The 22934-nt window shown below is 48.1% G+C and overlaps 1 protein-coding gene across 1 annotated transcript in view; it reads right to left on the bottom strand.

Moving 5' to 3' along the window:
- Positions 1-3833: 3833 nt before the first annotated feature.
- The window catches only part of SEZ6L (seizure related 6 homolog like), a 73668-nt gene continuing 54567 nt past the window's right edge, over positions 3834-22934 (bottom strand). Inside the window, exons 13-17 of the mRNA XM_029921599.1 lie at positions 17991-18185; positions 12622-12654; positions 10812-10926; positions 8691-8793; positions 3834-7044 (exon numbers count right to left, since the gene is read on the bottom strand). Of these exons, the coding sequence (XP_029777459.1) occupies positions 7015-7044; positions 8691-8793; positions 10812-10926; positions 12622-12654; positions 17991-18185 (476 nt within the window). The 3' untranslated portion in view covers positions 3834-7014. The remainder of the gene's footprint in view (positions 7045-8690; positions 8794-10811; positions 10927-12621; positions 12655-17990; positions 18186-22934) is intronic.

Below are 22934 nucleotides of genomic sequence, written 5' to 3'. Positions count from 1 at the left end.
AGCATCAGGGTCCAGCAGGGGACCCAGCTTCGCAGGCTTTGGAAGTGGTGTAGGGCCCCGCCACGCACGGCCTCCCGCCGACAGGGGGCGCTCGCTCCCTCTCTCGTCGTCCATGGTGTGCGGTAAGTTAACAGTTCTCTGCCAACAGGAAAGGCCTGTGGAGTTTCAAAGGTGTCTCTAGCGCATGCAAAATTGTCGGCTGGTCAATCAAATCAAACGACGACACTTGTACTGTGACAAGACCATAGACGCAAGCACTATATTCATAGATTCTAAAGAACGAGCCTTCCCTACTTGTTAAGTACACCCCTATAGTGATACCCCTCTTGAGCTTCCGTTTGAACAAACCCACGGCCTGGGAGGCATCGGCAGTTAAACTGCACAGAGGACAGATGCGGTGACTTGAGAAGAGTGACAGGAACATCTCGAGCACGTTTGGATGGTTAGGAGGAAGTTCTTCTGAAGGCCACGTGGGATTGCACGGATTTCCATCCATCCTGCAGGGACTGCCTTCTTGGGCTGGGAGGGATTGCCCGCAGCTCTCCTGCCCTGCTCCCAGACTTCGGCCTGACCCCTGAGTTCCAGGGAGGTCCTAGGGGAGAGAGTTGGAGGATGGGCACCAACTGGCTTTGTGGCTGGAGCTCCTTGGGATTCTTTTATTTTTATTTATTTTAAAAATCTTTTTGAAAAACATTTATATATTGTTGAGAGACAGAGAGAGACAGAGCCCGAGCAGGGGAGGGTCAGAGAGAGAGGGAGACACAGAATCTGAAGCAGGCTCCAGGCTCTGAGCTGTCAGCACAGAGCCCAACCCGGGGCTCAAACCCATGAACTGAGAGATCAAGACCTGAGCTGAAGTTGGACACTTAATTGACTGAGCCACCCAGATGCCCCAAGCTTCTTGGGATTTTTATGTCATCCATGTCACATGCAGCCATTATATTTTATTTGTATTTATTTGTGTTTTATTTATTTTTTATTTGAGAGAGAGAGAGAGAGAGAGAGAGAGAGAGAGAGAGAGAGAGTGAGTAGGGGAGAGGGGCGGAGGGAGAGACAGAGAGAGAATTCCGAGTCAGCCCCACACTCAGCATGGAGTCGGAGGCAAGGCTTGATCTTATGACCCTGGCATCACAACCTGAGCCAAAATCAAGAGTCAGACAGATGCTCAACCAACTGAGCCACCCAGGCACCCCAAGAGCTGATTTTTTAAAATAAATAAGCAGGATTCTGACCCATTCATGGGAGTTTGTCATCACTAGGTTCGAGAGGGAGATTTGAGTATGTTTTTCCTGATCTCTATTTCACAACCAAACAGTGGGCTTTTCTACTCTTTGTGTGTGTTTGTGTGTGTGTGTATGTTCAGTATTTTGTGGCATTTTGGGTCAGAGGAAAGACCATTGGTTGATAGAATCATCTTCCATCCCTTATTCCTTACCCCTTGACCCCCTGCTCAGTTGCTGGAGAGCAAATTGAATTTGAAGGATTCAGGGAAAGCAATTTTGGACTCACATTTTGGTCAAATTGTCTTCTTTGGGCTCCGTCAGTTTATGTCCCACCCAAATCTTTCTACTTTATGAGTAAAAATGGGAAACAAATGTGGAAGCAGCTTTGGAACCGAGTAATGGGTAGAGGCTGGAGGGGTTCTGAGATACAAGCTAGAGAAAGCCTACATTGCTGCGAATAAAATGTTAGCGGAGAAAAAAATGGACGGCCAGTGCCATTCTCATGAGGTCTCAGGCAGAAATGCGGAACATGTTCTCGGAAACTGGAAGAAAGGTAACCGTTGGGATAAAGGGGCATGGAACTTGGCTGAACCGTGTTCTAGCATTTTATAGAAGGTAGAGCTTGGAAGCCATGAGGTTGATAGTTAGCTGGGGAGATTTCAAAGCCAAGCGTTGGAAGAACAGGTTGATTTCTCCTGACGTCTTACAGCAAAATGCAAAAGGCGAGAGATGGATTGAACCCTTTCTTTGTTAAGCAATAAGGTGCAAGAGTCTCAGCCTATCCATGTTGCAAAAAATGAGAAAGCTTGACCAAAAGAGAACAGTAAAGGTAGGTTGGGGAGATCATGGGTGAGACTCAGTTTGACCAGTCATCTCTGCAGAAGTCAGGACTGCAGATGGGATGATATGTGTAAAGATACTGCCCCTTTGAACCAAAGGGGTGAGAGAAAATGGGACGGAGTGAAGGAAGGGGCTGTGATATTTCTTGGATTCTACAGGACTGACCACACAGCCACTCAGCTGCTAAGGAGAGCTGCTCTTCAAGGAAAGGGGAGAAGGACCCTGGAGATGATTCAGGGGTCCACATGGCTGTCACTCTCAGCACACTGGTCCTGGGGGCAAGGCTGTTTCCTCTTTGCTTACATAGGGTGGGGCTGTGTCTCTGGATTCTGCCAGAGTAAACCTACCCAGGGCCTCAGGAGTGAGGCCACCGCTGTAGGGAGCTGAGTGGATGCAACTGCCCTCCCCCCAGAGCCTGGGGGTAATGCTACCACCCCAATGGACCCACAATGCAGATCACTGGACCAAAGAGGACTATTCCTTTTTTTAAAAATGTTTTATTTATTATTGAGATAGAAAGAAACAGCACGAGCAGGGGAGGGTCAGAGAGAGAGGGGGACACAGAATCTGAAGCAGGCTCCAGGCTCTGAGCTGTCAGCACAGAGCCCAACAGGGGGCTTGAACTCATGAGCCGTGAGATCATGACCTGAGCTGAAGTCGGCCGCTTAACCGACTGAGCCACCCAGGTGCCCCCAAAGAGGATTATTCTTGAGCCTATAATCTAATGGCATTTGCCTTGCTAGGCTTTGGATTTACTTGGGACCCATCAGTCACCCCTTTCTTGCTTCTGAATCCTCCCTTTTGGAATGGCAATGTCTATCCTATGCCTGCCCCACCATTGAATGGAAGGACATAATTTGTTTAGTTAAAATCTTTTTTAATGTTTATTTATTTTTATTTTTGAGAGAGAGAGAGAGAGAGAGAGAGAGAGAGGCAGAGAGAGACGAGACACAGAATCTGAAGCAGGCTCCAGGCTCTGAGCTGTCAGCACAGAGCCCGACGTGGGGCTTGAGCTCATGGACCATGAGATCATGACCTGAGCTGAAGCTGGACGGTTAACCAACTGAGCCACCCAGGCACCCCATAATTTGTTTAGTTATAGCTTCACAGATAGAGGGGAATTTGCCCCAGGGTGACCCATACCTGATTTCAATATTTAGGTGAGATTTTGGGCTTTAGATTTTACAGCTGACGCTGGAGTGGGTTAAGACTTTGGGGGTGTTGGGATGCAATGACTATATTTTGCCTAAGAGAAGGATGTGAATTTGGGGGACCAAGGGTGGAATGGTGGGTTGGATTGTGTCCCACCCCCAGTAAATATGTTCAAGCCCTCATCCCCGTTGTGGCTGTGTTGAGGTGGTAATGAAGGGGAGATGGAGTCCTGAGAGTGGAGCCCTCATCCTATAGGAGTGTTGCTTTATTTATTTATTTTTTAGAAATAGATTTTTTTTACATGTATTTATTTTTGAGAGACAGAGAGAGACAGAGGGTGAACAGGGGAGGAGCAGGGAGAGAAAGAGACACAGAGTCCGAAGCAGGCTCTAAGCTCCGAGCTGTCAGCACAGAGCCGGAGCTGAATGTCTGATGGCGGTGCTGTCCTGTCTGGTGCCGAACATTCCCCGAAGCTGCGGAACCTTCCCAAGTGGGCCGCCCGTCTTGTCAATCAGAGTGTCAGCGGGTGTCCCCCACCCAATCCCAGACACCAGTCCCCCCCCCCACCTCCCTCCTCGAGGCCATCCTGGAGTGATTTCGTAACAAAAACCCCATCAATTTGCCTCTTTTTCATTTGTTTTATTAGCATCAATATATACAAAGTGGAAAATGACTTGACTTCATTATTCTAGCTTAGAAAGTTTGTTTTGCTTTTTCTTCCGTTTGGAGATAAAATGAAAATGAAAACGTCCCAGGAGAAAGCCTACCTTGGAGGGCGCTGGACAGCTCCGTGATCTCTGACCTCGAATGACCCCCTCCCCCATGACGACGCAAGGGCATAGGAAAGTCATACCCTTTGGATTTGCTCCAAAGAAAGGTCATTTTTTGGCCCAAGGCTCACGCTCAGCCTAAATCTACTCTTACATTTACCACGTCACTTCCGCACATAAAACCATCCCGATGATGATGTGGCCACTGGGGCTCCTGGAGGGCAGTTTGGCAGCTCCCGAAGCTGTCAGCCTGAGGCTCCGTAGGCTTTGCAAGGAGCTGGCTTCAAAAGATCATATTTAAAGCGTGTCTGTGGGACGAAGTAAGGATGGCCCTCAAGTAGCGACCAGAATACTTACGTCGGCTAAAGAATTCTACTCCTCCTCACCCCCTAAAAAAGCAGAAAGATGAGTTCCAAGCCGAAGAGAGTCGATGGCCTGTGCGTTTTTAAAGCTGACAGACACAGTCGAAGTGCAGTGGTGCGTAACATACACACCATCGCATGTGCTCTCCGAGGCTCCAAGCTCTGTAAACGGATTTCCCCACTGTTTGGAAAACAAAGAGTGGCTTGTAGGAAGGTCCAGTTGGTTCTCAAGTTGCTCAAGGGTGTATCCGGTTCAAAAATATTGAATCCCAACGGGTTTTAACATTGATCTTATAAAAACAGACACGTAGGAGCCGAAATGAAATGCACGGTACATTTTTGGCACTATTGTTATCTTTTTACCTTTACATATTACAAATACACATTCAGATATTCTAAAAAGAAAAACGGACACCAACCTGTCTTTTCAGTCACACTGTACGTTGCCAAGCTCACACGATCCATCTTTAGGTGAAAATAAATGTTCAAAACACGGGTCTATGTGCTGCACTGCTAAGACGGAACTAAGACATCAGTACCCTGAAAAAAATCCACACCTTTTCTATCCCTCCAACAGCCAGTAAGGATCTCATGTTTTGTCAGTCTTGATGAAAGGCAAATGTTTAGTTTCCATGGAACCATAGTATGTTCTAAAATCAAATATCATTAATACAGTTCTTCCTTCCAGATGACCCAGAGTTAGGGTTAGAATAAGCATCGAGTAGAAATAAAAGTTTAAGATTGGATTCTGCCCTTTAAAAAAAGGTTGCCTTATTTGCATCATTGGACCTTCTCCAAACAGGACGCTGCTGCTGACCAGAGACCGGCAATGATTCCTCTCTGGGTTTTTGTTTTGCATAAAATGGGGTGGGTTTTGGGTGGCAGACTGATCTCTCTTCTGGGGCATCAGGAATGCATGCCTTAAGGAGCTTATGAGCAGGATTCTTTTCTGGAAGAAGGAGAAACTATTGGGCCTCAGATTCCCCCAGGAGTGAACCCCAGGTTTCCGGCCAGAAGAAGGCTGCGTCAAAGCCAACTGCCCTCGCCTGTCCTAGCGCTGCCTAGACAAGCTACCAAAATATGGACTCCAGCCATTCTCTCAAGGGCATGGCAGCCAGAAGGCTCCTTTTTGTTTGAAAAACAGCTGACAGAACAATTCTGGAGACTGTGGGAGGGCGCCAAAGTGGGGCTCCAAGAGTACGGAGGCTGTCTTTCTCTGAGCCACCGGCCATCACCAGGGAGGAGACGGTCCCAGGGAGGCACCCTTACCTTGCACGTACTATTTTTTCCATGTAGTCTCACCCCTTGCCTTTTTTTTACACCTGTATTTGAGGAGAGTCTTCCCGACAGCCACACACTCACCAGTCACACTGGGTTGGAGCAAAAGGACGCAGGTAAAATCTGAGGATGTGCGGGTGATGAATGAGGCATTAGGGTCTCCCTTCCTGCCTGAAACTCCTCCTTCTGTCCCCTGTGGGGATCAAATTTTATGACCAGGATCCTGTTCTGGTTTTAAATCCCCTGCTCCCGTTTTTCTGCTCCTCCACAGTCAGCACGCATGCCACTGTCTAACATCTGGGTAGAGCCCCGGAGACCAGAAAAGCAGTTTCTGCTCATAGGGCCCTTCTGAAATACTGGATTACAAGTATCTTCTGACAACTTTTAGAGAAACAGGGCATGCAAGTGTCCCTTATTTTAAGGGCTCAGGCGCTGCAGTATTCCAGGAACACAGACAGAACTCATCCCTGGATTTCGGGATGTGGTACCTCCCCCCGACCCCAGAACACAAACCCTTGGAACTATGTGGCTGAGGTTCCCCATGGCTCCAAAGCCCGCAGATCTACTGTCCCAGCTCGAGGGTGGCCTTGCAGAACAAGGTGATGGACTGTGGCACTTGCAGCATAAATAACCTTCCCTTTTGCCACTGAAGGAGTTGTCAAAGGAAAGAACATTTTATTGACTGGATCCTCCCTCAACGTCCCCGTCACCCCCATGCTTCATCAGCTTTTTCCGATTTCTCATCTACCCTGAAACATTTTCCGATTCTGCCAGCATCCAGTGAAGCCAGGGTGGCAAATAAGAATGTTCACTTTAACACCTCTGCCACCTTCAAGAGGACCGGGGGAGGCGAGGGGCCGTGGCCAGATCTCGGAGAAGCGGAGAACATTGGAAGAGCGAACCCAGGATTTGGTTGGGAGCAGACCTGTTCAGGCTTGAGTCCAACTCAAGTTAATCCACCAAGAGATACTTTTTCCAATCTAATCTGGAGGCTTGGATTTGTCCTAAAAGCACCATGGGCATGGATCCCAAAGATGCGGGAGGCTGAGGCCGCCGTTGCCCGGAGTGGCTGATGGAGAAACCCAGTCTCTGCTTTTGTCTTTCTTCCCCTCTGCCTCCACGTTGGTCATTTTGCTGGTCTTCTACCAGCTCTCAGACTTGAGACTGTCACATGAATCTGCCTGCCCCCAAGCACACCTATCTCAATTTTAAATATAATAAATACAGTGAAGAAAAAAACTCAGTAAATCTTCAATAAAGAGTCTAAAGAAAAGACGGACAAGACATTCTGGAGTTTCAATCAAATGCCACGTGGTCTCTGGATGAATCTCTTGTGGAGGTTGTAGTTGAGCTCATATCTGTGAGTTCCCTTCTCACACGTAGCTTGCCTTAAATGGATACCTCATACTCCCTGGTTTCCTGCAAGAGACAGAAACAACATGTCGTGGAAACCCTTGTGTAGCAGAGCGTGCCTTGATAGCCTTTCGACCCAGCAAGGAGGTGAAGAACGTGGACAGCAGAGGTGAATCACCCCAGCCAACAACCAGCGAGTCCCAAGGTGAGAGTGAGCGCAGCTGCACCGGGACTGCCACTCAGCGGCAACAAGTCCTGCAGACTGGTGAGCAAATTAGCATTTGTTGCTTTGAGCAACTGAGTTTTGGGATTATTTGTGACTCAGCATTATTATAGCACCGGGTGACTGATACACTATACTAATAAGTATTAATAAGATCTAGTTTCTAAAACGCTAAATTTTAAGAATCAGCCTGACCTTCTTTTAGGATTTGGAAACAAAGTATATAGAATGTAAAATAACATATGACCTCTTCTTACCGGTGTTGGATCTAAAATGTCTAAAACATGTGGATAGCAACCAACTCAATTTCTTTAATATTTGTGGAGCATGTGTAATCTACTCCAGGTCTCTAGGGCAGAGGAGAAGGGAGATCTAAGAAGTCATGGGCTTTGCTCCAGAAGGGGTCATTTTCCTGGGCTTTAATGGAGGTCTACAGTTCCTGCTGGGTCAACACGGATAAGTAATCATGTCTATGCTTCATGGTAGATGGGAGTGGGGTGGGAAGACTCTAGGTGGCTCCCATGCTCCCCGCCTCTTAGAAATCACATTCTTGCGTGATCCCCTTTCCGTAAGTATGGGCAGGGCCTGTGATTTGCTTCTCATCAAAAGAACACAGCAAAGGCGCTAGCAAGTCATGGCCAGATCTCATAGCACCTTGACCTTTTTTTTTCATGGCCCCTAAAAATGATTTGTTATAATCAAGATATCCACTGGCATATTTGATTGTTTGAGGTTCAGTGTGAGTCGCGATAATATAATAGTTAACAGCATCGCTTTGAATCTGTATGCTGGCTCCAGGCTGAGCTTTTGGCTGTATGCAAGCGTGGCCAAATCATTTTGTCATCTCTCTGACCCTCAGTATCCTCATCGGTCAATCACAGATAACTGCAGAATGTATCACAAAGAGTTTCAGGGATTCTGGGAGATCGTGCATTTAAGATGCCCGGCTCATGTTACCTATTATTATTATTATTATTATTATTATTATTATTGATCTTATTGTTGATCTCTGTCTCCTTGCAAGACCATAAGCTCATCAATGGTTAGACCATGTCTATTTGGTTCACAACCGTGTCCCTGTCCCTAGTACTCCACACAAATGTCTGCCACCCAAATGTGCTGGAACATTGCGCATTGCCTTTCAATACGGAGTGGAGTTCAACCAGATGTGGGATGCAGTCCATTGCTACCAGGCTTCTGGTGGGTTCTGACCCATCTCAGCTGTCTCTCCTTGGTGTTTCTTTCTGTGATAATTACTGCCAAGAGCAAGCCTTGGGCTTGTCATAGGCCTGCAAAGGGAACTGGACCTCCCAACCATCATCCCCGTAGTGGTCACGACGGGGCTGGGGCAGGACTGCCGGCCGTGTCTTTCCGGCAGCAGCATCGTGAGCTAAAGGAAGTGAAACCTCCCGTTTTGATGTCAGCGTGTGCAGAGCAGGGCAAAGAGGGAGGCACTGGGGCGGGTGGGGGAGACGAGAGACCAACTCACCCCCGTCTCGTAAATGGGGTTGTCAAACTCGGTTTCCACGGTGATCTGGCTGTAGGGGTGGGAGTACATCAGGGGCAGGCGGAGGTTGGAGTAATAGCGACATCTGGAGAAGAGACAAAAGAGAAAGAAATTACTTGTCCTGGAGCAGGAGACAATCATAATTATTCTCCACTTCTAACCTGGTCAGTGATAACCAGAGACTCACTACCTCCCCTTACCGGGCAGGGGTAAAGCTCAATTGATTTTTACCTGAAGGTGGTTCAAGCCCCTGTTTCGTGTAGAGTAAAAAATGAGCATTTTTACTAATGAGCATTTTTCCCTTCTCTTTCATTTTTTTATCATTAATCAAGCACTTTTTTGTGTTTTTAATCTCTATTCATTCTTAACATTCCTTTTATTTATTTACTTATTTATTTAATTTTTTAATGGTTTTATTTTATTCTATTTTTTATTTTTATTATTTTTTATTAATAGTTTATTACCAAAGTGGCTTCCATATAACACCCAGTGCTCTTCCCCACAAGTGCCCCCCTCCATGACCATCACCCTCTTCCCCTCCCCCCCTTCAGCCCTCAGTTTGTTCTCAGCATTCAAAGGTCTCTCATGATTTGCCAATAATGAGCATTTACTGAGCACCTCCTATGTACTGTGTTGTCTCAGAGCAGCCTTCTCTGACTACCTATTTAAAAGGTGGTTCTTCAGGACACCTGAGAGGTTCAGTCCCACTCTTGGTTTCAGCTTAGGCCATGATTTCGCAGTTTGTGAGATCGAGCCTTGCGTTGGGCTATGCACTGACAGTGTGGAACCTGCTTGGGATTCTCTCCCTCCCTCTCTCTCTGCTCCTCCCTTGCACCTCCCCCTCTCAAAATAAATAAACTGGAAAAAAAAGGTGGCTCTTCTATTACCACACCTTATCTCTTTCCTTCATTGTGTTCCTCACAGTGTGTTCTAATTTGTGTATTTCTCTTCTCCTCCTACCTCACTGTGGGCTTCACTAGGGCAGAAAAAATTTATATTGGGCAGAGGCCTGCCTCAGGGCCTATGCACATTCTGTTTATCTGCCTGGAATCCTCCTCTTCCAGATATTTGCATAGGTGACTCATTATTGCTTTCAAGTCCTTACTCGAATGTCATCTCTCAGTGGGGACTCTTCTTGTAAAGTGCCACCACTTCCTCTACCCCAGCTCCCTTTTGCTCCCTCCCCAGCTTTCTCTTCTCCCTGCATTTATCACCTTCCAATGTACACAGTTGACCCTTGAACAACATGGGTTTGAATGGCTCAGGTCCAGTTATACAAGGATTTTTTTTTTAAATACAGTGTGGTACTTTAACTATTTTCTCTTCCTTATGATTCCTTCATAACACTTTCTTCTCTCTAGCTGCCTCTATTGTAAGCATACCGTATATAATACATACAACATACAAAATACGTGTTAATTGACTGTTTATGTTATCAGTAAGGCTTCTGGTCAACAGTAGCGAAGTGTTCAGGGAGTCAAAGTTACATGCAAATTTTTGACTCACCGGGTGCCAGCACCCCTAACCCTCATTTTGTTCAAGAGTCGCTGTATTTACTTTTCTTATGTACTTGTCTATCTTTCTCCCATTAGAACCTGGGACCCTTCTGCTTTGTTTACAAGGTGTTCCTAGAATTCTCCCAACACTGCCCGGCACACAGTAGGTGCTCAATAATTGTGAATTTGAATGGATTAGTGAATATCCTAATGATGGATGAATCTCTTCCTTCCTCACTCAGGCAAGCTCAACGATCCCCAACATCCAGGACAAAGTCTGGGTCGTGTTAGATTTGTCACCTCTGTTAAGTGAGTGAATGAATGAATGAATGAATGAGTGAATGACGGAAGACATGACAGTGTGCCTGGCAATCTGAAAAACGTGTGTCTCTCACTGAACCACGGCTCCTTGTGGTCCTCAAGGACCTCCTACCGCGGGGGCTGGGAGGTGCTCAGCATGAGTGTCTCCCCCAGAGCTGAGTTGAGTCACGTCATCCACAAGCACACAAATACCCCTGCCCCCAAGCTACAGGTGCGGACGCAGTCCTCCAGTGCACTAGTCATGGAGTGGACGGCAGTCCCCCACCCCTGCCCCGAAGTCCCCTACCTGGTGATGTAAATGTAGGCTCCTCCCAGCAGTAAGGAGATGATGAGAACGGGGATGAAGATCGCCAGCGCCATGTTTCCCCCTTCCAGCGACGTCTCTGCTGCCGCTTCTGCTACTGAACACACAAGCCGGTGAAGGCCAGTGTCTCATGCCCCCCGCCCACGTGGGTCCCCTCCCAGGGCATCGCAGAGTCTCAGCCACCGGAGAGCCGTTCCCAGAGGAGAGAGGACGCAGAGACTGGAGGAAATGGGGCTGTCTGTCTGCAGTGGAGCCCAGCCCCATCCTCGGGTGGAGTGGTCACCGAGGGCTACTGACACCTGCACACTTCTAAGCCTCGGTCACACCATGCCCATTTTGGGGGAGGGGAGGTGGTTGGGTGCAATTGAAATCTGGCTAAAATCCAGTTCAAGGAGACACTTGCAGAGCATCTCATACGTGCTAACTGGGAAGGCAGATTTGCTTCACATTCCATGGAAAACGGGGTGCTGGTTGCACCCAGATAGGCGCCTCCCAGAGTTGCTCCACCGGGCCCTCCAGGAGAGGGCGCTGTGCCGCCGCATCCATTCTCCGCACAGCACCCCGTGATGACACCCGAACTGGGGGGGACCCAGCTTTGATTCTCGGAGGCCATGGCTGCACCCCTGTCTGCCTCTCCTGGAGCCTCCCCCCACCTCCCACTGGTTTGTGGAAATTGTCGGGGGCCGGGAGCATTCTCCCAGCGAAGCTTGACGGGAGACCCCACGTCTCTTCACCCTGTGCTCCAGGTTCTCTCTGCCTGTTTCTCCAAGGCCACAGCCAACTGAGCTTGGCTGGCGCCAATCTATAATCCATTAACTGCCACTCTCCGGAGTCTGAAAAATTGATCCTAACACCCACGACAAATGCACGAGCCCAAAACATGACGATGGCACCAGAATCTCTGAGCCACCCAGGCCTCTGAGACATTCCCATGGTTCATTGGTTTGCTGAAAGGCAGCAAAGACGCCACAAAGTGCCCTCTCTTCCCCCTGCAGAGGGACTAACACACGCTCCTCTTCTGCCCTTGCAAGTGAGCCCCGCTCAGCCTCTTCGGATCACAGTGTCAGCCTCTGCGAAGGAGCAGCTCCTGACGTGTAATTCGCACAGCCCCACATTCGGAGTGAATTGCTTATTGTCAGAAAGCGAAGTGGCTCCACATATAATAATAAAGACTAATGGGTTACAACTTAAAAAGATGAAACCAGAATGTTTTATGTATGGGAGGGGTTGCGAGGGAAGAAGCCACGAAACAAAAGCCAAAACAAAATCCTGACTAGTTTTTACCGTCCCTTCCCCATGAATAAATCTCACTTGGGCCCTCCTAACGGGAGGAGAATCTACAACCAGGGGGACACGGGGACTGGTAGTTTGGGGAAGAGAAAGACCAAGGAAACTGACCACAAAGCATCCCCCCGGCAGCCCTTTCCCTCCCAGAGCCCGTGGGGGTGGAGCCTGAGGCATCGCGGGATTTAATTCCCCCAAACTGCACCACTTGGGTGAAAAGTTGCACAATAGGGCTGTGCCTTTCTCAGGCAAACGGTCCCTCAGATTTTCTGACCCCATGAACATAACTGGTGGTAAATCTCTTTTAGGTCATAGTTAGGACCCTAGGTTACAAATTTAATGGTCTGGTTCTTTTACAATATGTTTTATTTTGAAATTATTTTCAGCAGTGTGAAGATGGAATTTCTGCTTTTTTTTAAAAAGCACTTGGAGAAGGATATGCAAGGACCTGCCCTTGTTTTAAATTATTAGCTTGATTTATTGGATTTTTTTTCATTATGGAACTCACCTTCTAATGCGTGTTCAAAGCTGTCTTGATTAACTGAAAGGGAAATTGGAAGCATTGGTTAATGTCAAGTGAATTCACGCTGCATGGAGTGAAGGCAGCACATTAGGAGTAAAAGCCCACGCCATGCTTTGCTGAAGGTAGTGCTGGCTTTTCTTTATCTTGGGCTGCTGAAATTAGTGGAAATGCCTGGACACATTCCCTTCCTAGGGTCCTGAGAACGCTGTGTGATAGATAGGAAAGAAACAAGCACGACAGTGGTAATAGTGAATAATTACTGAACACCCACTGTACGTCAGACACTGTGCTAAGAACTTAATACATGTATTTGCTCATTTAACCCTTACAACAATCTTGCTAGGCAGATGCTATCATCATTTTACAGATGAACAAACTGAGGTTTAGAGCAGTAAAGCAACTTTTCTGACCTCACACAGCTTCTGTGTGGATGGAGGCAGGCTTTACACTCAAGACTTTCTCCAGTCTCTGCTATTCAGGACATGATTCTGTTCTTTTATTGCTCCTTACGTCAGACAAAGATTGACCAACAGTGAGGCTCAAGGCAAAACCTTGGGTCCAGAATCTGGCCCGAGGCGTAACTGTTTTCCTGCTTTGAAATATATGTTGATATGGACCTTCCTGCTTTCACTTCTATCCCATATTGGTTTGGCTATTATTTATGTTCCTTGTAAAACAATTTTCATTCACTGTCACAGACTAGAACTCTCTGGAACTCACTCACTTCTCTGTATTCCTTTTGCAAGTTCTCTGAAAGTTCAAGATGATGGGGACTGGCATTCCCAGGCTTTGGCACCAAAGACATCATGGTAGCTGTTCACAGAAATGCACCCACATGGATGGGTTTCAAGGACGCAAAACCGCAGGGTGAAGGGCTTAGGTAACAAGATGGTATTATAAGGGAGTGCGAGGGGAGGTCACCGGAGGCCCTGCCACATTCATGTCCTCATACTGAGACTTCCTAATCTGTGCCTTGGTCAAAGTCACTCTTTGGCTTTCGTCATTACCACGTGATGCCAACAGAACTAGTTGCAAAGCCAGCTTACTAACTAACTATCTCTGAAATTAGGACAACAGGAAAATGGAGAGATGGAGACAGATGCTTTCCGCCCAACGTATGAGCTGGACATTGGGTGCATGTCTGGGACTGCGTGGACTCTTACTGAGTCTTGGAGCCGGAAGGAAGCCTTGAACTTGTGTCTCTTGGGTGTGGTTACTGGCCCCGGTGGCACTGGCTAAAATGAAGCTCCTGGGCCCTGCCTTTTCTTTTTATTTCATATAAAGAGGAACCACGTGGGAGAGGGAGGGCAGCTTGCCCAAGGGCATGCAGGTGGTCCCCGGCAGAGCCACGCTGGGTCAGGTGGCCTTACATTGCGCTCAGTCACCTTGTTAACTCCAGGTCACTAAGTAGTGCACCCCACATTCTTTGGAAGAGGAACTGACTTGTCATTTCCTTATAGAGTCATAGGGCTTCAGGGGTGGGAATGGAGGGGAGAGAAAGCTGTCAGGGTCCCCCAAGATCCTTTCCTGCCAGAAACTGTTGTGCCTGAGAAAGAAAGTGGGGGGGGAGCAGGGGCCACTCACCTGCTGGGGCTTCAAGGGCTCACCTATCTTAGAACACAAAGGTTTCAGGGATGCAAAATTGAGCAATTTTTATCTTTTCTTGTGCTTTCAATCATGTGCATAGTTTCGGGTGGCATCTTCCCTACAGATTGGCAACATCGAAAAAAAATGGTAGTGTCCAATGCTGGCAAGGATGTACGAAAAGGGACGTTACTACACGTTATTAGAGGGCGCACAGACCATGACAGTTGTGGAAAAGAACCCGGGAAAACCCACAAAAACTCAGCATCCACAGATCTTTGCCCACACCACCAGTCCCAATTTGAGGACTCTGTCCTAGCTGATGAGAAAGGGCAGCACCCGAAGTTTCAGGGGCCAGGGTAGTTCTGGGCAACATGCGACGGAACAAACGAGAAACCGGAAGAGAACTAGCACATCTATCCACAGAGGGAGAACTGGAGGCGTCCCGGTACAGCGCAGTGTGGAATGATGGGCGGCGACCGAAAAGGTAAGGCAGAGCCTCATTTGTTGTTTTTTCCAACTTGACGGCTACGTGTGGTAAGTGGGGAAAAGCAAAACACAAAGGGAGTATCATATAAAGTGTTTCAACCGGGAACCAAACATCCCCTGGCCCCTCTTTGCAGCGTGTCTGTTTGTGAGTCCGGGGAACTGGGAGACGGGACACCCAGGGGTGGTTAGTACGGGCTTCCCAGGAGGAAAGGAAGGGATGGAGAAAGGAAGGGAAAAGTTGCTAATTGCTTCCCTAGCAGCTCTGATTTCTTCTATCTCGTGCATGAGGTACTTTTATAGATAATCCAAAAAGAATATAAAAAGTCCCAGGGCAGTAAAAAATGGCCCTTCTATGGGGCACCTTGGTGGCTCAGTGGGTGAAGCGGCCAACATGGGCTCAGGTCATGATCTCACGGTTCGTGGGTTTGAGCCCTGCATCGGGCTCTGTGCTGACAGCTCAGAGCCTGGAGCCTGCTTTGGATTCTGTGTCTCCCTCTCTCTGTCCCTTCCCCACTCACACTCTGTCTGTCTCTCTCTGTCAAAAATAAATAACATTAAAAAATATTTTTAAAAATGGCCCTACTATGGTATCCTTAAACTTAGATTTCTTAAAAACAAACCCTATAATTTTCCTCCACACAGAACCCTTACCAAGGACACCAGATTAACTTCCGTTAAGGTCCATGCAGCACTTGGAAGGCTTATAGGAAATCTTTACTTGGGGAAAATTTCCCCATCCTTTAACTCTACAAAGCAGATATCATGTGCTATCAAAAATAAATTCGAACACAGGGCTGAATTTATTCAGCATTAGGGCAGGAATTTGGGAGGAGGAAGGCAGGTTAAGGGAGTTAAGAGGAGGAAGATGGTTGTCTTTTATTTTAAAGTTTGTTTATTTATTTTGGGAGAGACAGAGATAGTGCAAGTAAGGGAGGGGTAGAGAGAATCCCAAGCAGGCTCTGCACAGAGCCCAGCATGGGGCTTGAACTCACGAAGCTGTGAGATCGTGACCCAGGCGGAGCCCAAGAGTCAGACTCTTAACTGACTGAGCCACCCAGGCGCCCCAGGAAGACAGTTGTCTTAAATCACCGTTGCTGATTCCTTATTGTCCTTTGCATTTCGACAGGATCTCTTTGCCTCTATTAAGAGCTGCTTGTATCAGGTCTTTGCTCTTACAGGCTACACCCCTGCTTGGTTCCAGGCGAGAGCACCCTGCTCTGTGCCCGTGTCCTACACTTGCCTGATGGTAAGACTCTGTGCTGCTGCTCGGTACCTCGGCTCCCTGGGTGCTGCCCCCTGCAGGGACCCCGGAATCTGTTTTTACTTGCACTCTATGTTTGGAAAGCAGTGCCTTAAGTGCGTCTCAAATTCGAAGTAGATTTGAGCAACCCCGAGCTTGTTAAAATGCTTATTTTAGGGTACTACCCCTCTGATTCTAATTTTGTAGATCTGGAGTAGATTCCAGAATTTGTTTCTTTTTTTTTTTAATGTTTATTTTTGGCAGAGAGAGAGGGAGACACAGAATCCAAAGCAGGCTCCAGGTTCTGAGCTGTCAGCACAGAGCCCAATGCGGGGCTCAAACTCACAAACTGCGAGATCATGACCGGAGCCGAAGTTGGACGTTCAACTGACTGAGCCACTCAGGTGCCCCTGGAATGTGTATATAATAAATGGTCTGGGTGGTTCTGGTGCCGAAGTGACTGGCTGGTTGGAGGCTATCAGCTGGAGCCAGCCTCCTGGAGATGAGGCAGGGAATTTACAAGCAGGAGATGTGGGTTCAAATCCCAGACCTGTCTTGTAACAGCTGTGTGGCTTTGGGAAAGTCTCTTAACTTCTCTGAGACTCTCCTTTTGTAAAAGGGGTAAGATGCCTCATTTATCTTAGAGCATGGTCCTGAGGCTTTAAATGAGGGAATTCAGAAAAAAAAAACATTAAAAAAAACTTTGGGTAAATTTCACATAACATACAATTAACCATTTTAAAGCATACAATTTGGTGGTATTTAGCGCATCTGCAATGTTGGGCAGGACACATCTATTTGCAGAACAGTCTCATCACCCCTAAAAGGGCACTTTGTGTCAACTAAGTACTCCCTTCTCTCCACCCAGGCCCTGAGAGCCACCACCCTGCTTCCTGTCTCTTATGGATTTCCTGATTTTGGATATTTCATATAAACGGAATCATAGGATATGTGTGATATTTTGTGTCTGGTTTCTTTCACTTAGCACAATGTTTTCAGTGTCTATCCAGCCTATGGATGCACCGTTTTCATGGCGGAATAATATTCCACCATATGGATATGCCACATTTTGCTTATTCATGGGTCAGTTGATGGACATTTGGGCTGTTTCCATCTTTTGTAAACAATGCTGCTCTGAACATTCATTTAAAAATGCCGGTTTGAACACCGTTTGCAAGTACTTTGTGCAGATCCCTAGGAGTAGAAATGCTGGTTGGAAAACATTTTTAAGAATCAGTGCTGAAGTTTATGAATAAGGTATTTGGGGATCCACTGAGGTGATGGAAATGTAAAACCCAATGCTTCCGCTCCTGCTGGGGAGAGGATTCAGAGCTTTCTGTCTGATTCTCAAAGGGGCATTGATGCCATAAAAGGTTATGATCTCTTGGCCTCAAGAGTTGAACGGATTTAAGATATTGTTATTAATCGCACATCTTAAAGACCCAAATAAGTGGATCCAAATCTCACTGGGTATTCCAAAACTTAATTTCAGTGATGAGTGTTTCACTGCTTCTAAAATACATTTCTCTCTTAGCCATCTCTGGGACGAGTCTTACAACCGGTGGCATGTTATTCGTTCTACTGACACCAGGTGGCGCTCACGATGCCTGTGCACCGTTCCCCACCCCACTCCCTACTGTGCACCCTGCTCAGCGTTTGGAGAGTGGGTGCGACCACCCCAGAGACAGCCTTGGCAACCAAGTGGTTGGGAAAACGGGGCGCAGGAGGTGGGCAGTGTTTAAGCCCTGAGACCAAAGAGGAGTCAAAAGCAGAATGGCTTCCTTTGTGATAAAAATCTAAGTTTTAAAGAGCGCTTTCAGTAAGTAAAAATAAAAATGCTAAGCCAGGAGAAGGCATAGTGCCATAGTTTCATTGGCAGCACTGTATTCCCCCCTTCCTCAGCGGTGCAGAAAATAACGGTGGTTTCTTAGATTTAATGAAATACGGCAGCTCGGCTTTTTAGGACAGACGGAGAATCCTAAGAAGCCGGACCTGACATCTGCAGGTCCCTCGTCCCGGGGTCGGGAGGAGGCTTCTTTACCTTTACAAACGGGCAGCGGCCCGTTCCAGTGGGATGGCTGTCCCAGGATGCATCGGATGGTCACTTCGCCCGTGAGCTCAAAGCCCTCGTAGCACATGAAGGTGAGGGACTCTCCCGGCAGGTAGAGCCGCTTGTACAGGATCTGGTACCCGTTTTCAGGTAGGCCGGGGTTGTCACATGCCAGGGACTCCTCCGCTGGAACGCAAGCCCAAAGCAGCTCTGATGAGATCGTGCAAATCCTTGGGGACTCCCACTCGCAGCTGGTTTGATCTGGCTTTGGCCAGCGTCTCCATTACGGTCTCTCTGCACTGCCCTCACATCCAACTGGTGCCCTTTCCTGAGCTCCCTCTCGCTGCCTCCCACCTCTGGGCACACGATCCACATGGGCACAGTCCGATGACTGGGCTATGGAATCTGGGTTAAAATCTGAGTTCTACTATGTTCTAGCTGGGTGACCTTCAGCAAGGGTCACACCCTCTCTGAGCCTCAGTTTTCCTCATCAGTCCGATGGAAATAATTGTAGTATCTGTCTCATAAGGGTGTGGAAGATTAAGTAAGATAATGAGTATAAAGTGGTTAGCATATTCTTAGCATGATGGATTATGGACGGTAGTGTTATTAAATTATGAAATATTCTCATTCCTCACCTTACACCTCACCCGCCCACCCAGCCTGGATAAGTCTTGCCTTTTTAAAAACATTTAAAATTTTTAAATGTTTTTATTTGTTATTGAGACAGAGAGTAACAGAGCCTGAGTGGGGGAGGGGCAGAGAGAGAGACACACAGAATCCAAAGCAGGCTTGAACCCATGAACTGTGAGATCATGACCTGAACCAAAGTCGGCCGCTTAACCAACTGAGCCACCTGGGTGCCTTTAAGTCTTGCCTTTCAATACTCAGTCCCATTTCTCCTCCTCCAAGAAGCCTTCCCTGGTGCCCTCCACCCCAAATAGAGTCACTAATCTTTCAGTTCTCTCTCCCTCCACCCCAGCAGTGAACATGCTGATTGTATTTAATTATTTAGTATCTATCTGTCTCCGTCACTGGAGATGAGCTCATGAAGGCATGCCTGAAGTTCAGGGCGGGCTCTACGTTAGGACTATCATATAGAATCCTAAAGGATACAGTAGGAGCATCATAAATGACCCTTGGCAGCTTATGACTTATTGGGAAAAGTTGAACCCACTCCTAGTTTAACCTATTCCAGGCTCTGGACTCCATTTTTTCTGCCTGTTACATAAGTGGACTGGACCAAGACCCCATCCTTAGCTGAAATGTGGCTGGGCGATGATATTCCCACACCGAGGATATACCCACACTTTGAAATAAGATCATTTGGGGTGTCAGGTGGCTCAGTCGGGTAAGCATCTGACTCAGGTCATGATCTCGCGGTCTGTGGGTTCGAGCCCCACGTGGGGCTCTGTGCTGACAGCTCAGAGCCTGGAGCCTGCTTTGGATCCTGTGTCTCTCTGCCGCTACCCTGCTTGCCCTCTGTGTCTCTTTTTTTCAAAAAATAAATGAACATTAAAGAAAAGGAAATAAGATCCTTTAAGGCAGGTTTTCTCCATGTAGGTGCTACGGACATTTTGGGCTGGGTAGTTCTCCATGGTGGAGCTGTTCTGGCCTTTTAGGTCGTTGAGCCCCACCCCGACCCCTACCCGAGATACCAGGAGCGCCTCTGGCCCCTTGCTGTAATGACGAAAATGTCTCCGGGAACAGCCACTGACAAATGTCTCCAGGGGAGAAAAGTCACCTCTGGTTGAGACTCTGTGATTGGGGCTTTTAAACAGTTCTGGCTGCAATCCTGCTCATTCTCAGGAATGCGGCTGAGCTGGACTAACGGTATTAAACATAATCGCAAACCTTCCCTCATTTCTATTTTCCTCTTCCTTTCTCCCCTTTTCTTAACTGTAGGAAATATATGTACATTTTTGGAGCACATTTGAACAAAATGTCAAAATCAGGTTCCCTAGTGTTTCTTTTTATTGATAATTTTTTAAAATGTTTATTTTTGAGAGAGAGAGAGAGAGAGAGAGAGAGAGAGAAAGCGGGGGAGGGGCAGAGAGAGAGGGAGACAGAGAATCTGAAGCAGGCTGCAGGCTCTGAGCTGTCAGCACAGAGCTTGATGAGGGGCTTGAACCCATGAACTGTGAGATCATGACCTGAGCCGGTCGGATGCTTAGCCAACTAAACCACCCAGGTCTTCCCCCTGACCATAGTTATTTTTTTTAAAGCTTATTTACTTATTTTGAGAGAGAGAGAGAGGGAGGGGAGGAGCAGAGAGAGAGGGAGAGAGAGGCTCCCAAGCAGGCTCTGCACTGTCAGCGCAGAGCCCAAGGTGGGGCTCGAACTCACAAACCTTGAGATCATGACCTGAGCAAAACCAAGAGTCGGACGCTTAATCAGCTGAGCCCCCCAGGCGCCCCATGGACTCCCTGAGCTATTGCTGTGAGTGGTTTGCAGTAGACCAAGTACGGAAGCCGGGGGGTAGTTAGCAAGCACGGTTACGTGTGGGTACCTGATGGCAGACGCACCGTTATGAGCCCCCATGTTTACAGCTGTAAGATGAGGACCCCAGGTTGTTGAAAGTCACACAGCTGGCGAGTGGCAGGGCCGGGATGCACACACGGCGCCACCAGGCTTAGGGCCTGTGGCTTCGTGGTTCTGCGGTGGTGGAGGGCGGGTCTCATGAATTCCTCTGAGCCACTGCTTTCCCAGAGACGGGAATCTCTAGACGAAGATGGGCACCAGCCGGAGCATGACATATGGGAGCCACAGCGAGGCCGCGGGGGATGACCCGCTGGTGGGAGCTGTCACTACGGCCACGGTGTGGCCACAGGGGTTCTGCCCCGCTCAGGAAGTCCCCACGTCCTGCATTTGCAGTGTTCGGAGGGTGGGGCATCCCGGGGCATCCCTAAGTGCCCCCCTGGGGTGTCACGCATAAAAGTCTTGCTGGAGCTGTGGGATCCATTACGTTGGGTGGCGTGGCTTGTGGTTTCTGGGCGGGAGCTCAGGGGTCAGGCGCCACACCACCAGCAAAGAAGGGAAGTTGCAACAAAAGCCTCCAGGTGCAATCAAGACCGCAGCAGTCCCGCCAACAATAACGACAGGAATAGTAGCAAGTACTGTCATTCGTTGAGTCTGCTGGTCCTGAGGGATGCAAAACCCCACTGGATACGATCCTACGAAGTATGTTACATATTAGAATCTACGAACACATAGAGAGATCATGTCAATATGCTGCTGCAAGTGCTGTGATCAATGAAACTGCAGGAGCCACGGGAGGTCACAGGAAGAGAAATATGACCAAGCCTAGGCAGTCAGGGAGGCCTTCCTGGAGGGGGTGATGCTAGGGGTTCATTATTATTTCCTTCACAGGCTAGTCTTTCCTCCTTCCAGCTACTAGGAACCCCAGGTTCCATGAGAATGTGGATCATTTCTGTTTATACATTGCTATATTTTTAGGGCCTCACACCACAGTTCCCAAACTGTGCACCGAGGCACCCCCAGGGTGTTATCCTGAACAGCACCCCATGAGATTTAAAAAATTTTTTTGAGGAGACAAAGGGCTATCTCTCGGACCCATGGGGGCTGTTCCAACATCAGATAGAGCTACGTTCTTTTTGATGAGGCCCTATCTTTGCAAAGCTGGGTTTTCTGCAGTGACTATGCTAAAAAGCAAAATCTATGATAAAATCAGCGTGGAACAGAATGAAAGGGGCAGCCAGCCTGATGCCCAAATCTGAGGAATCCGGCGGAGCCCAAGAGTCACCCACATCCCTGTGGCTTTGGTTCTGGTTATATAAGAGTGCAATAAAAACCAAATCTTTTCATATGTGTGTTATTTCTTCAAATGACTATGAAGCTGTCAGGATATAGATCACTTTTAAGCTGTTTGCATCTAACTACTTAAGGAACGGAAGAGTTTGAGATCTGGCCTAGGATATTTACCAAAATAATTCCTGAGATGGCAAGGGTACTGTGAATTAAGGAAGTCTGGACATGCGGGTGACCTTGGGTGAGTAGCGGGCCCTCTCTGGGCCTCAAAGCCCTTAGCTGTGAAAACGGAATGATACCTCCTATCAGGTAGTTGAAATCGTCTGAATAACCGAATGGACAACTGCCCTTGACCATCCTCTCGCCTCGCATCTCCTGCCTGTCTTGCTTGCCTGTAATGGGCTCCTCTTTGGGCTTCTGGGAGCAGTGCTGTCTCCTGACACCAGCTGGGCCTGTGACTCATTAGCCCGGGTGTCAGGGAAGCCGTCACAGCTGAGATGCCGGCTAAGGCAGCCCGGGAGGGAGGGAGGGGTGCGCGTCTTAAAAACCCCGCGGCCACAGCCAGGGCAGCCCAGAGGCCATTGGAGGCTGAGCCTCATTAGCAGAGTGCCTTTTCTTTCTTTTCTTTTCCTTCCTTCCTTCCTTCCTTTCTTCCTTCCTTCCTTCCCTCCCTCCCTCCCTCCCTCCCTCCCTCCCTCCCTCCTTTCTTTCTTTCTTTCTTTCTTTCTTTCTTTCTTTCTTTCTTTCTTTCTTTCTTTCTTGTGGTATCTCTACCTTTCAGTACTTTTAAATAAGCTTTTGTTTTTAGCTTCTCATCTCTGGGTCTTTGCAGCTTGAATGGTTCCAGCAGCTTCTGACCACCCTTACAGGCACTGGGAGGAAATGGGAGCCACATTGGTTTGCTGCTGTAGCAAAGTGCACTTGACAGGGGTGGGGGGTGCGATGGGGGGCTTTGAAGAGCAGGAATGTATTGTCTCACAGCTCTGGAGGGTAAAGTTCGAGACCAAGGTGGCCACAGGGCCACGCTCCCTCTGAAACCTGGGGGGAAGGATCCTTCCTTGTCCCCCGCCCTCCACCTTCCAATGTAGCCTGGGTGACCCTTGGTGGTCCTGGCCTCATAAGCACAGAACGCCGCTCTCCCCGTGTCTCCATGTTCCATCTCCCACT

The sequence above is a fragment of the Suricata suricatta genome, chromosome 14 (genome assembly GCF_006229205.1).
Source record: "Suricata suricatta isolate VVHF042 chromosome 14, meerkat_22Aug2017_6uvM2_HiC, whole genome shotgun sequence".
Taxonomy (NCBI): Eukaryota; Metazoa; Chordata; class Mammalia; order Carnivora; family Herpestidae; genus Suricata; species Suricata suricatta.
This window is presented reverse-complemented; position numbering and strand designations above follow the sequence as displayed.